This window comes from Takifugu flavidus, chromosome 14 (assembly GCF_003711565.1).
Source record: "Takifugu flavidus isolate HTHZ2018 chromosome 14, ASM371156v2, whole genome shotgun sequence".
Classification (NCBI taxonomy): Eukaryota; Metazoa; Chordata; class Actinopteri; order Tetraodontiformes; family Tetraodontidae; genus Takifugu; species Takifugu flavidus.
Genome location: NC_079533.1, coordinates 2,009,177 through 2,024,233, shown reverse-complemented (window position 1 = coordinate 2,024,233; position 15,057 = coordinate 2,009,177). Strand labels below are relative to the sequence as shown.

General features: G+C 48.0%; 1 protein-coding gene across 29 annotated transcripts in view; it reads right to left on the bottom strand.

Moving 5' to 3' along the window:
- The window catches only part of dlg2 (discs, large homolog 2 (Drosophila)), a 62,502-nt gene that overhangs the window by 25,653 nt on the left and 21,792 nt on the right, over nt 1–15,057 (bottom strand). The window contains exon 1 of one of the 29 annotated variants that reach the window (XM_057053865.1): nt 7,899–8,078. The exons of 27 other annotated variants lie outside the window; for them this stretch is intronic. In XM_057053865.1, the coding sequence (XP_056909845.1) occupies nt 7,899–8,048 (150 nt within the window). In that variant the 5' untranslated portion in view covers nt 8,049–8,078. Of the gene's footprint in view, nt 1–7,898; nt 8,079–15,057 lie in introns of those variants that run through there. One more of the 29 variants, XM_057053881.1, reaches the window with a different exon arrangement.

Below are 15,057 nucleotides of genomic sequence, written 5' to 3'. Positions count from 1 at the left end.
AGGCGCTACGTCTCACTTTGATCGGATAATGCATTTCTTGACTTCCACCTCCCCCCAGTTTTCCCCCAGTCGGATAGAATCAGTGTCACAGCGCTTGTGGCCTTGAGCAGATGATGCTAAACCATCCGGGCGCTTTAGCATCAACATCGTCTGCCGGGGAAACAGAAACGAAGCTGCGCCGCCTCGCAGTGCACGGACCGCACGGGCGTGCACGTTCCAAATTGTCATGTAGCCTTCAACGTGGATGCTTTCTACTCTCAGATATGAAATAGTAAAAAGGGCTACAGATTGATGTTTTGTGTGCCGGGCGACGTGGGTGTTACCGTGACCTATTGCCTCTCCCCCAGGCAACCGCCAGTGATGAAGCATCCCTCATCAGCAGCCACTGAGGCATTAAACTGCATTAGTAGGTTATGGGTGTGTGTGCAAATGTTGGTGCGCTGTCAGAATGTGTGTGTTCAATCAAAAATGCAGAGCTGGGGCTGCTTTTCTGCTTCGCTGTGCTCGGGATCACGGCCCCAGTGGAAGATGACAGATGGTAGATGGAGCTCGCAACAATTACGAACCACTCCGCCTCCATCCTCCAGAACATATTAGATACATACAACACATTGGATTTTATCTTTAAGTCAGTCAACACAATCTTATGTAGAACTGCAAAGGATCCATTGAGAATTGTCCACAGAGGGTTCAAATAATAACATAACAGCATCTAAAGAGCAACCGCGGCCATTTTTGCTGGACTGACTGACAGCACGGCTGGGACGGAAACTGAAAATTATGGGATATGGCGGAATGATACTGTCCAGATTGCTGTAACGTTGAAGTTTGCTGCAGTTGTGTAATGCGGCCAACCTGCCACAAGGGGGCGGAAACAGTTCACCGTCACGCTGAAGCCTTATTAACCCTCCACCCACCTACTGGAATTACAGTCATGCACCAGTGAGTTTTCAAAAGGTGGGGAAAGGTGAAGAGCTCCATTCAGACACTTCACAGTGAAGGCTGATTATGTGTGTGTGTGCGTGTGTGTGTGTGTGCGTGTGTGTGTGCAAGGCCTTGCAGAGCTGGCTCCCTCTCCTCTCACACAGGCACAAACAATCAATAAAAACCAACGCTCCCAAAAGAAAATTCTGAATAGAAGAGTGTAAAATCACCCACAAGGTGCAACCTGTCCTTCGAACAACTGCATGGGGGAAAGCAGTGAAGAAGAGGTGACGTTGCGAGAAGAAACAACACGACTGAATACTGGGGACATGATTTCAGTATAATGATGCAGCATTAAAGAAAAATATTATTCCCTAACACTGTTTCGCAAGAGCAGAAGACCTCAGCATGTAAAAAAAGGCATCACGTTTCAAGCTTTCGGCGTTCAGAAATGTCGTTCCATTACTGGCGCGTGAGAAAGGAAGCAAAAATCTGCCCGTGAAGACGTTTGCTCGCCGTTTGATCATCACTTTGGGTAAATATTTGATCAGGGTACAAAGGTTTCAGCTTCTAATACTGAACCACAGGCTGATTTGAGTGGTAACATCCCTCCACCAAACTTTAGCTTCCTGTTCTCAAGAGGCTCTGCTAGCTTGGACACTGGGGCAGATAAACTGGAGGCATTTGTCTTGCAGAACGCATAACAGATGCTTTCAACCTGTCCAGCTCCACCAGTTAGGGACACCGGATCTATCACGAGTCAGCGTACATAATTACTGGCCCCAAATTTATGTCTAATTATAACGCTGGGTTAGAAAAAAAAAAAAGGAAGCTATCAATGTTTTTTCAACTGAATTAGAACCATTTTAAACAGCTGGATCCAAAAATGACGTCCATTTTCTCAATCAGGTCAGAGTTTTATGCTAATTTGATGTTGAGAACTCAGATCTTCCGACTAGATCCTCTTACCGACTTTCTTCACGCAAAAAACCCTCAGAATTTGTTTATTGCAGGAAATATGAAAGAATTTTGCATCGTATGACGTGAAAATACCCGTACATGTAAACAGAAACGTCAAAAAAACCAGTTCATAACGCTGACTGAGCAAAAAAAACATGATTTTTGGATTCAGCGCATCGAAATGATCGTGAACTAGCGAAAACACTTTAAGAATACATCTGGTGTGGCCCAGCTCTGATCTCCAGGCGTTCTCTGAACCTGAGGCAGGTTCTTTTGGGTCTTTTTCTTGGTTTTGTAGGATATTACCATGCTGTGGAACCTAGACGCCTCCTAATCTCTGTCATAAGTGATGTTTCAGCCTTTTTCTGCTGGTGGGTTTTACAAAGTTCCCTCACGAAGAACCAAAGTGGTTTGTTGATGTGACTGACAAGAGTGTGAAAGTGTTTATTGGATTTAACTTCCTCTCCTACCACATCCACCCTGAAGCCAGACAAGCCAGGAGACACGCATTGGAGGGCGGTTTCGGAGCACAGGTTGCCAGTTAGGGTGCCAGGTCCAGCTAGAACATCAACTCTAGCATCTCCTCTAAAGATCCTTGTTTTGTTTCTGACTTTGTCAGCACGCATTTGGGAAGCACGACGAGGCCTTTTTAGCAACACCAGAGATCGGTGATCTGAAACGTTGGCAGCAGCAGCGCCAGCTCGGTGGTAACTGGCAACCCGGACGCCGAAACGCTCCTGACGATGCTGTTCAGTGGAGCAACAGACCAAAACACAAACGTAAAAGTGCTTATTTAGAGGCTGAAACTTTGCTTCTGAATGGAGAATATTCTGGCTGGACTACGGTTGATTTAAGCAGTTGACAATAACGTGATTCTTTAATGTCTGCTAACATTTCGGGGCCATTTTATCACTATTTTAAACAAATGTCTCCCTTACTGCTTCTTTAAATTCAAAGACTAAAACATGAAAACTCATCAGGAGGAACTGCTATTAAGAAAACTGTGAAAAGTTTGTTGGAATTGAACAACCAAACAATATGGAAATCATTAGGAAATCATTTACAGAATCATCCTTAAAGTGGCATTTTAGCTTAATAATGCCCATTTTTAAGCGTTGCATTTATCAATATCACTTTTTGAACAACTTGTTGGGGATTTTTTTTATTTTTTCTTAAATAATGCGTGATCAGAAGGCAGGAATTATCAAGAAGTCACTTAATTGTTCCTAAACCTACAGCTGACCTGTGATTCATCACTGCTGGACCCAGGTCTCTTCTTCAGCTTCTCTGCCAGCGTCTGCTTCCATTTGCAGACGGTAACCAGCGACGACCACTTGGCTGGGCTCAAATTCAGATTCAGCCCCGCACTGAGGCTTCCCAGGTCCGAGGCCCAGTCGCGGAGGAAGTCGATGGACACTCGTGTCTTAAGGTTGCCGCGGCTCTCTGAGCAAGGTGGTGACAGGAGGTTTGGGACGCTTCCTCCACGCAGAGGGTAAGTCAAGGGCGACTTACTGATCATTCTATCCCACTGCTGCTTTCCCCAAAAGCTCATCGTGACCCGGGCGTCGTGCGGTCGAGCGCACGAAATGATTCCAAAGTATTTGAAGTGAAAAATATTCCTGGGAAAACAAAAGGCCTCGTGAGGTCCCACAACATCGTTAGGAGGGAACTAAGCCAATATCAGCGGAACGCCCCAAGAACCATCTCTAGATCCATGAGGTGGACTTTGTGTGGATGAGAAGCTCTGCCTGGAGCCTCAGACCTCCTGACAGCTGATAGAATCCTTACAAAAAGATGACTGTAGAGCAATGTAGTAGAGCTGTCCAGGGCACTGGTCCTATAGCCCGGGGGTGGGGGGGGGGGGGGGTGGGGGGGCTGTAAGCAAGAGGAAACACTTGCGACACATACTCAATATATCTGATTGGGTGAGAGCTGCTGTGGCTGGGCCACAGACGTAAACCTGATTGGATTAGGCAGGGAATGGTGCTGGGTGCTGCATGGAGCCCAGTGATATAAATCACATGGAGGCCATAATTAAGGCCTGAGGGAAGCCAGCTCTGTCAGGAAGCCAGAACTAGATTAGAGACAGATCAATGAAGCACGTCAGGAAAAGAGGCGGAGCAACTCCGGTCTGCAGCGGACGAACGCCGACACTGTCACGAGGAGGACTCGGCGTGGAAGCAGCGACAGGGTAGTCCGTGTCACATGAGAGGCAACAGCGGCCACTAGCATGATGCTAACCGTAGCGTCTGCCGCGGCCACAAATGGCGGCCTCCCTCCCGTTTTTCCTGACTTTTTTCATTCGCTCCCCTCTCAGTTGCAAACAGCAGCCATTTCCCTCTTACACACCGGCCTCTCGTGTGTCCTCCTTTCTCTCAACGTGAAAGAGGCGTGAATGTTGAAGAACACAGCCTGCCTCACCTCCGGTGTGTCACCGGTAATATCTACACAATAACTACATAACATAATATTTTGGGTAACATGTTTGGTTAACGTGCATCTCAAAAAAAAAGAATAAAAAAGGCAATCCCACCACCACAGACTGCAATTTCCCCAAGACACTCAGTTCTCCAGGAACTAGCTCTTCTAAAAAGGCCTCGTGGATGTCATTATGCTGGAGAGTACATCCATTATAGAGAGGAGCTGGTTCCCAAAACACCAAATGGCTGCTCTGCCATCAGCACATCATGAGAGTAACAACAGTGTGGGAGTTTGTGTGTGTGTGTGTGTGTGAGAGAGAGAGAGAAAAAGAAAGAGGCCCAAATCTAATCCATGACTATGGGAACGGAAGAGATCCTCACCTACAGCTGAGTTTAAACTCATTTTTAGGAACTGAAACCCTCCTCTCATGCAGCACAAAGGTGCACCAAAGGTGTCTCCTCCCAGCTGGGCATCGTAGAGAGGGCCGTCCGCCTCCTGGAACCTGCGTCTGCTCCACAGTGAGCAGCACCGGCCCTGCTCTGACCTCCTCTCCCAGCCGGCCTTCAGGGGGAAAAGTCATTTGGGCCATTTGTATTCACGAACCTGCTCTTTCAGACGCTGCTTCCAGCTCAGGACCACGTGTGAGGGCAGGACCGTAGCAACACAAAGCACTACATCGCACAGTCGTAGGTTTGTACATCTTGTGGGCTTATTGGCGTGAGCTCAGGCCTCAGAATATCTCTGCCAGCAGGTCCCCTTTCATCAGCCGTGGGCTTTTTGCTGCAGTTGCGTTGAAATGAACAGAGTTTGCGGTGGACAGCTGTGGACACAGATTTATTTAGAGTGTTTGGTGAACGAGCCAGGAGTCTTTTCGTTTCGGCCTGACTGACTTTGCATTTTGACGCGTCTTTGCCTTTACGGGGACGTTGTTACAGAAACGTTGTTGAACCCTCACCTGATCACCATCCGCCATTCGAACGCAGCAGCCCGTGACTCAATCTCTACCTCATCTCCACTGACTCGATCAGCTCTCTGACCAACAGAACGCTGATACTTGCCGCCTTTCCTGACCAAGACTGGCGTCCTTGAAAGCAGCAAATATAATAGAAATGTGCACAGAACGGCTGTGAAGCACCTCTTAACTGCACGGTGCCAGCGGATTCGACTCCAGATGGAACCGGCTCTCATTTTTGAGCAGGAATCGCGGTCTTGCGAAGGTTTAATCACGGTCAAAAGGGGTCACGAACGGGGTGAACGTCGGCACAACTACCAACAAACTACTCAACAGAAAATGCAGCGGCAAGCTCATATTTCTGCTAGCAGCTAACGACGTGCCCGATTCCAGAGCTACTGCAGCTATGACCTTAACAATAAAGCCGTTCAATGTGACTGGCTACGACTGGCCGGAATGTCCATCAAAGAAACAGGTAGAATCTTTTTCCTGCCAGAACAAGTGATGGTGCAAAGTAGTGCTGACAAGGGTAAAAGCAAATGAGATTCCAAAGCTCTCAATAATGCTGCAGAGCTGGCTGGAACCACAACGGACTGTTGCAGGCTCCACTTCAGAAAGGCGACGTAACGGGAGTGAAAACAGTGAAAACAAAAGGAGGAAGAGGAGGAGGAGGCCTTCGACGCGCTAGCAATCTCCAAAGGAAGAAGCTCCACCCTGGATGTAGGTGGCATCTCCTGATATGACCCCCTGGGGTGCTCAGACAGATGTCGGCTTTAAATCGGAGCCTCTTCCGGTCGCCATTTTGACTGAAAAGACTTTCTGAGCATAACCAGCCGATCGCTAATCTTCACCGCGAGCTGTGGCACTGACGAACATGATTAATTAGGAGGTCTAATGGGCACAAGGTGATAATCTGCGCTCTCCTACTGAAAGCGTCTGACGCAGCAGCAGGTGCTGCCCCCCTGTGGCGTTCCCCCACCAGAAAACAAGTAGCGACATTTTAAGGTTCACGTACAAAAATCCTCAAAACGAAGGAACCTCAAAACCACCAAAAATGACTGGACAATGCAGACTCTGCTTGGAACTCCAGAACTGTCCACACAAAGGCCACATTCACCCTAGAAAGCTGCCCGATGCTGGTCGTGTGAATACGGTCTCTGGCGTGCGCTCGTCAGGGGGTCACCAATTACGTGAGTAACACGAGGACAATTACAAGGTATGTGCTGCAATTATTGGCGGAAGCTGTGAGATCAAAGGCGATGAAAAGGCGGGAGAATCGTCAGGGCTGTAATGATCCACCAATTAGCCTTCGGTTCAGAAATAGCCTGTGTGTGAAATCTAAGGATTGGCGTGTGTATAGAATCACTTTACAAGCTCCTAAGGAAAGACCAGAATGAGCCAAGCTGTATATGAGAATTGTGTAAAAATCTGGCACATTTAAGAGCCCCAAAAATAGCAAGACGATTTGTATTTTCACGTTGGGGAACTTAACTGAGTGGCAACACCTACTAAAAGACTTAAGGTGGAAGAACATATTTAAACAAATTTCAATTGAATTTAAACAGATTCAGACGCTCGCTGACAATCTCAGTGAACGATCCTGTGTATATGTTTGGGATCCATAGGGTCGGCAACACACGTGAGGATTTAAAGCTGATTTTTGGCCTGATTAAAGCCCCCCCCACCCAGGACTGAGGGTGTGTCTAATTATATGGGGTCATAAGCCTGAGCTGATCAGCCAATGAGAGCGAGCAGAGCCAGGCGCTGCACACTTTCACCCCTTTTCTTTATTCCTTTCATTTAGTTTGAAACCATCCTTTAGTCTGCAGCCTCCCGGGTGGTTAAGAGTGGAAAACTGCTGTGTTGCCGGCCAAAGACCAGACAGTCATCATTAATAAGGAGGCCTGACAACGCGTGAGGGTTAAAACGGGTGTTTCCGATCAGTCAACAACAGTGGAACGTAGATCAAATGTAGAATAACAAAGTAGTCAAGGTCGTCAGCGCAGGGGGGCGCTTGTGGGGAGAGGTCTGTGAAGACGTGATACTCTATCAGCACGGAGCAGAAAACAGCAGAGGAGAACCACAATGGGGAGAATCAACATTGGAATGCAGAAAGTGTGAACGGAAAGTTTGTGATGGCTGAAGGTGCTCAGCGTTGCGACCTTTGTAATGTCTCTTTTTATTATAAAACAAAAAATTAATCCCGTTTCAGTCCTATGCTGCGTATCCATCATAAATGGCACAGAGGAGACACATCTGCAGTCTGGGTCATGCAGTGGCTGCACCATCAACACCAAGATGACCCAAAGACTGACCAGGAAGCATGTGGAGCTGAGCTCCGGAATCCCCCTCCACGCCGGCACAGCCTCACTATGACATTAGTCTCTTCCCACCGACTCATCCTCACGCAGAAATGATGCTAACGTGGAGAAAAATCGCTCTTTCTCGCGCGTCAAACACTATTAATCAACAGGTGAATTAAAGCAGCGACGTGCCACGGTGCCACTCAGGCACCCTGAGGACCTCAAATAAGATCTCACATTTAAATCCACGTGACACGGATATGTTGCCAAAGCAGGAGTCCTCCTTTCTGCTCTGAAATTGGAATGTTTGCTTGTTTTGCCAATCCCGGCAGACTTACCTTGTCTTTCAGTAATTTAGCTCTCCGGCTGTTCTGCACGAGTCGCCTCCCGAGCTTCTTTGCATACCAAATAGAGGCAAACATAACGACAGGTGAGGGAACGTGCTCTGGTCTGCGGTCACAGCGCGAATGGCTCAAGCTGCTGTCCATCTGCACTGAATGCTCCTTATCAGCAGACTGTAGCGGAGAGGCAGGAGCAGAAAAGGGAGGGAGGGCGGGAGCAGAGACGGGATGATGCTGAAGGGAGTATTCCGTATTAGCCATGAAAGGACATGGAGGGAGGATTAAAGGAAGACGGACAGAGAGGTGGGGGAACGGGACAGGGAGGAGGGACCGGTGGTTCCCGCACGCAGACGGCACCAACTCCATCTCGCCGAGCATTTGTTGCAGCTTCCTGACGACATAATAACAGGGAAAGGGGGGTGGGGGGGGCAGGTGATGCTCTGCGCTTTCAACAAACAGCCATAGCCGGTACATGTCACAATCAGGTGGTGTGAGTAATTCACTGGATGGACGCTAACATGTTAGCGGCATCTGGTGCTGGTGAACGCACACGTTGTGTCACATGATGCAGCGGCTAACAGCGCTAACCCAACAGATCTATTTGACACTTCCCAGTCATCCTTTAGGACAGGGGCCGCTCTCCTGTTAGGTGCTGGTTACCACTGGGTTACTAACTAGGGACTAACCTACACTTTGAGTGTCGTACTAGTGGCACTATTCCTTTATTAAAACACAGCTTAACTTGAAGTAATTAACCAATTAACTGCAATTTGGGGACATCCCATTCTTTTGAATGTGGACACCAGATGGAAGCTGCTTTTTAGATAGAATACAGGTTCTGAAACCTCAAGGTTTTGAGTTCTAAAGCAGAAAAGAGGAAACAAACCGCTGATTTGGTCAGTGGAGGGGAAACGTGTTCTAAATAACCACAAGCAAATTCATTTGATTGGAGCCGTTGAGTAGAGGCAGATTACACCCAACAATGGGCACCGGCTCTTATTAGGCAGCCGTCTTTGGCTCCGTCCTAATTGGGGTCGTGGGGGTGATGGAGCCTGTCCCAGTGGTCACATGACAGGTGGGGGTGATGGAGCCTGTCCCAGTGGTCACATGACAGGTGGCGGGAATAGAAACTAAGATGGTCTCAGTCCCCCCTCATGCTGATCCTGCTGTGGGTCGGACCTGCCTGAGGCCCAGGAGACGCCCTGCAGGGATGTGGGTGGGGCCATCCCTCTATCATCCCTCCATCCATCCCTCTATCATCTCTCTGTCCATCCATCCCTCTATCATCCCTCTGTCCATCCATCCATCTATCATCCATCCCTCTATCATCCCTCCATCCATCCCTCTATCATCCCTCTGTCCATCTATCATCCATCCCTCTATCATCCCTCCATCCATCCCTCTATCATCCCTCTGTCCATCTATCATCCCTCTGTCCATCTATCCCTCTATCATCTCTCTGTCTATCCATCCATCCCTCTATCCCTCTGTTTATCCATCCATCCATCCCTCTTTCCATCTACCCATTATCCGTCTATCATCCCTCCATTCCTCTGTCCCTCTATCATTCCTCCCTCCCTCCCTCCTCCCTCCATCTCTCTATTATTCCTCCCTCCCTCCATCTGTCCCTCTATCATTCCTCCCTCCCTCCCTCCATCTCTCTATTATTCCTCCCTCCCTCCATCCATCTGTCCCTCTATCATTCCTCCCTCCCTCCATCTCTCTATTATTCCTCCCTCCCTCCCTCCATTCATCTGTCCCTCCATTATTCCTCCCTCCCTCCCTCCCTCCATCTGTCCATCTATAATCCATCCCTCCCTTCCTCCATCCATCCCTCTATCATTCTTCCCTCCATCTCTCTATTATTCTTCTGTCCCTCTATCATTCCTCCCTCCCTCCCTCCATCCATCTATAATACATCCCTCCCTTCCTCCGCCTCTCTATCATTCCTCTCCATCTATCATCCATCCCTTCCTCCCTTCCTCCCTCCCTTTATTATTCCTTTCTCCCTCCATTCCTCTGTTCCTCTATCATTCATCCATCCATCCCTCTATCATTCCTCCCTCCATCTATCATCCATCCATCACTCCCTCCATCCATCTGTCCCTCTATTATTCCTCCCTCCCTCCATCCATCCGTCCATCTATAATCCATCCCTCCCTCCCTCCCTCCATCCATCCCTCTATTATTCCTCCAAATCCCTCCCTCCATCCATCCATCCCTCTCTCATCCCTCCCTCCATCTCTCCCTCCATCTGAAGAGAATGAAGAGGGTGAGCAGGGCTCCACCTGCTCTCCATGACAGAGGGCGTCTCAGCCATCGGCTACACTCAGACGTCTGCTCATGATTTCAGATGCTATTAAAGCTTTTATTTAATGGCTTTAAGGCTGAACTTAAAGAAAATCTCGTCCTATTTTTATTCCAAGATCTTGCCGTACAATGTTGAATGTCTTATTTGATGCATTTCTTTAAACGTGATATTTTATTTGTAAATTAATGTTTACGGATTTTTCACTAATGTTTTTGCTTGACAAATGTGCATTCAGAACTATAAGTTTTCTTATTTTATCACAGTGCAAAAACTAGTAAATACATAGAAAAGAAAGATAAAATTGAGGTTAGTGGTTGCATCTGAAAACACAGACGACAGCGTCTAAGAGCACATGCTCCTCTAGGCCATTGTGAGGTTAGCTGGGCCCTTTTCAACCATGCAGCGCCTTTAGCATCACAATCCTCCTACATAGATGGGAGCTACGTGCAGGGACCCTCTGACAACACATTCAGTTCTCCTCTCAGCTGAAACACAGCATCAGTTCAACTTTGATTTAATAAGGGAGACGTAATTAAGGCATGTAATTAGTAAGCACTAATGACGGCTTGATTTGTACCTTGTAGTCAGAGAGTAACTATGGCTTTAGTAGCCATCACATGACTTGAGCCATGCCAATACTGGACTAGCTTCAGCTTGCTGACTTGTTGGCTTCCTCTGTGAAGGGTCTTTGTATCCACGATTTCACATTCTGCCATCGATCACCATATGTGCCAAAGTTAATGTTCTTATGAGCACTCCACAATACCTCCAATGAAATGAACACATGCAGTGGTCTGAGAGTATCTGTGTGTATGTGTGTGTGTTCACGTTGGTCCTTGAATTTGGCAAACAGAAGTTGATGTGAAGCAATTAAATAAGTCGTACTGAAGTCCACAATCACTGCAATCAGAGGAATGGATGTTAAACGTCTCTGAATGGATGGTGAACGTCCCTGAATGGATGATGAACGTTCCTGGATGGTTGGTGAACGTCCCTGAATGGATGGTGAACATCCCTGAATGGATAGTGAACGTCCCTGAATGGATGGTGAACGTCCCTGAATGGATGGTGAACGTCCCTGAATGGATGGTGAACGTCCCTGAATGGATGGTGAACATCCCTGAATGGATAGTGAACGTCCCTGAATGGACAGTGAAGGTCCCTGAATGGATGGTGAACGTCCCTGGATGGATGGTGAACATCCCTGAATGGATGGTGAACATCCCTGAACGGATAGTGAACGTCCCTAAATGGAGGGTAAACGTCCCTGAATGGATGGTGACATCCCTGAATGGATGGTGCACATCCCTGGATGGATGGTGAACATCCCTGGATGGATGGTGAACATCCCTGAATGGATAGTGAACGTCCCTGAATGGATGTTAAACGTCCCTGAATGGATGGTGCACATCCCTGAATGGATGGTGCACATCCCTGGATGGATGGTGCACATCCCTGGATGGATGGTGAACATCCCTGGATGGATGGTGAACATCCCTGAATGGATAGTGAACGTCCCTGAATGGATGTTAAACGTCCCTGAATGGATGGTGCACATCCCTGAATGGATGGTGCACATCCCTGGATGGATGGTGAACATCCCTGGATGGATGGTGAACATCCCTGGATGGATGGCGAACGTCCCTGAATGGATGGTGAACATCCCTGAATGGATGGTGCACATCCCTGAATGGATGGTGCACATCCCTGGATGGATGGTGCACATCCCTGAATGGATGTTGCACATCCCTGAATGGATGGTGAACATCCCTGGATGGATGGTGAACGTCCCTGAATGGATGTTAAACGTCCCTGGATGGATGGTGAACGTCCCTGGATGGATGGTGAACGTCCCTGAATAGATGGCGAACGTCCCTGGATGGATATTAAACGTCCCTTAATGGATGGTGAACATCCCTGAATGGATGGCGAACGTCCCTGAATGGATGTTAAACATCCCTGAATGGATGGTGAACGTCCCTGAACGGATGGTGAACGTCCCTGGACGGATGGTGAACGTTCCTGGCTGGATAGTGAACGTCCCTGGACGGATGGTGAACATCCCTGGATGGATGTTAAACGTCCCTAATGGATAGTGAACGTCCCTAAATGGATAGTGAACGTCCCTGAATGGATGGTGAACATCCCTGAATGGATGGTGCACATCCCTGGATGGATGGTGAACGTCCCTGAATGATGATGTTAACGTCCCTGGATGGATGGTGAACATCCCTGGATGGATGGTGAACGTCCCTGAATAGATGGCGAACGTCCCTGGATGGATATTAAACGTCCCTTAATGGATGGTGAACATCCCTGAATGGATGGCGAACGTCCCTGAATGGATGGTGAACATCCCTGAATGGATGGTGAACGTCCCTGAATGGATGGTGAATGTCACTGGACGGATGGTGAACGTTCCTGGCTGGATAGTGAACGTCCCTGGACGGATGGTGAACATCCCTGGATGGATGTTAAACATCCCTAAATGGATGGTGAACGTCCCTGAACGGATGGTGTACATCCCTGAATGGATGTTGAACGTCCCTGAATGGATGTAAACGTCCCTGAATGGATGGTGAACGTCCCTGAATAGATGTTAAACGTCCCTGAATGGATGGTGAACGTCCCTGAATGGACAGTGAAGGTCCCTGAATGGATGGTGCACATCCCTGAATGGATGGTGAACATCCCTGGATGGATGGCGAACGTCCCTGAAGGATGTTGAAGTCCCTGAATGGATAGTGAACGTCCCTGAATGGATGTTAAACGTCCCTGAATGGATGGTGAACGTCCCTGGATGGATGGTGAACGTCCCTGAATGGATGGTGAACGTCCCTGAATGGATGGTGAACGTCCCTGAACGGATAGTGAACGTCCCTGAATGGATGGCGAATGTCCCTGGATGGATGGTGAACAACCTTGGATCTGCAACCTTTAGTCAAGGTTTGATGAAAGAATCTTTTAAACGTTCCACAGAAGAAATGTCCCATGTGATATTTGAAGGCAGTCGTTGGAACCTTTATCCTGAATCAAGCTTTAAGAGCGATAATGAGACTGACATTATCACCACCACACACAATGTCAAGGGCAAAGACTGATCGCATATCAGAATTTAAATGTATCAGAATCAATTGTAAATCTTGCACAATTTGCACATTCTGAACACACAAACCCCCATCTTGCATGGATACTGCACTATAACTCAGGCTGAGAGGAGTGTTTTCATCCAGACATCATTTCCTGTCACATATACGTTAAAATGACTTCAACATTGGCGTCATGCTTGCCCCCTGTAAATACTTGGTGATTCACCGAGCATCGGTGTCATCGTGTTGGCCGCTTTAAAAGAGAAAATAAGGTCTTCGGAATTGCGAAGCGGCTCTTTCAGGACAGTCAATCCATCGGTACCGTGGTAAATGGGCTGGCTGCGTCTCCGAGCACATTCTGAAGAGCTCGGTGGGGACGGGCTGGTGTTCCATTAGAGCTGAAGTGGACAGGAGGGCACCAATGGGGCAGGAGCAGGAGCACAGCCAGGGCCCCACCACACCCCCCCAGCACCCAGCAGCCTGAGAACATCAGAACCGGTAGATCCAGTTGTCTTCACAGACGAGGGAAGGTTCACACAGACAGCAGCGACATTCCGCAGCCAAACTGCCCAGGCAGTGGGGCAGTTATGGTCTCCAGAGGGTAAGAAAGCCTTAGTGGGCCGCTTAGACCCCCGTGAGGCCAGAAGTACCACGAGTGCTGGCGTGCATGGGGTTGAGATCCTCACACCCAGTGTCAGAACATATGGTTCTGACACTGGGGACTGGGTTCTAAATGGTAAATGCCAATTCCCAGCATGGACGCTGTTGACTGGCCCAGGGGACCGCCCCTCGGGGACATCGTGTCCACCACCACCAGAGCAGTACCACACCTGATGTCCTAATCCAGGACTGGGAGGACATCCCATAGGCCTCCTTATCAGGAGCAAGCCCAGACATTCTTATCCATACAGGTGCCTGGAGGATGTGGCTACATTATGGGTTGTTTTGAGCATATTCCCAAGTTGGCTCAGTTCGCACACACACACACACACACACACACACACACACACACACCACACACACACACACACAAGAGAGCAGAACAAGGATTACGTGTGAGAGGAATACGTTGAAACAACAGTCAGCAGGCTCGTCTACCACCACAACGATGGCTGACAAAACAATACAAAACTGTTGGACAATTAATGACACAGAAACACAATAATGAATCCTCTCAGCAGTGTTTACAGCATTAGGAGGTCATTTGAAAGTTTCAGAGAGGCCAGTCAGAACGCGAGCGTTGCCCCTGTGGGGAAGTTGTGCAAAAATCAATGCAGCACAGCGGTTTTAAACTGTTGCTAGGGAACGGTATATCAAAACATTTTACCTGAGATCGCGAGTGTTCATTTATTTTCCCCCTGAACTTTTTTTTTTTTAGATGAAGTGACTGTGGCCTGATGTTGTTGAGCTGCTTCCAGACAACCGTTGCTATGGATTATTGTATTTACATGAAGCTCCTTTGTGCTCCAAACATGTAACAGACTATGTTTGCAGTTCCATCCCATAGTTTAGTATAAAAGGCAGTGAACCTGAGTAGACCTTCGATAAAGCAGACAGGCACTTTGAGAAGAGCCAATTTATAGAAACTGAGATAGTTTAAAGAGTTTAATCAAGCGTTCTTCTCCACAGTTCCTCTGGCCCAGCTAAGAAGTGTGTAAAGTGCCTTTTCATCAGCTGTGTAATGAATATTAATGCATGTTCTGTGATTAATAAAATCCCGTTCACCCTCAAAATGATAATTAAATGTTGCTGAAGC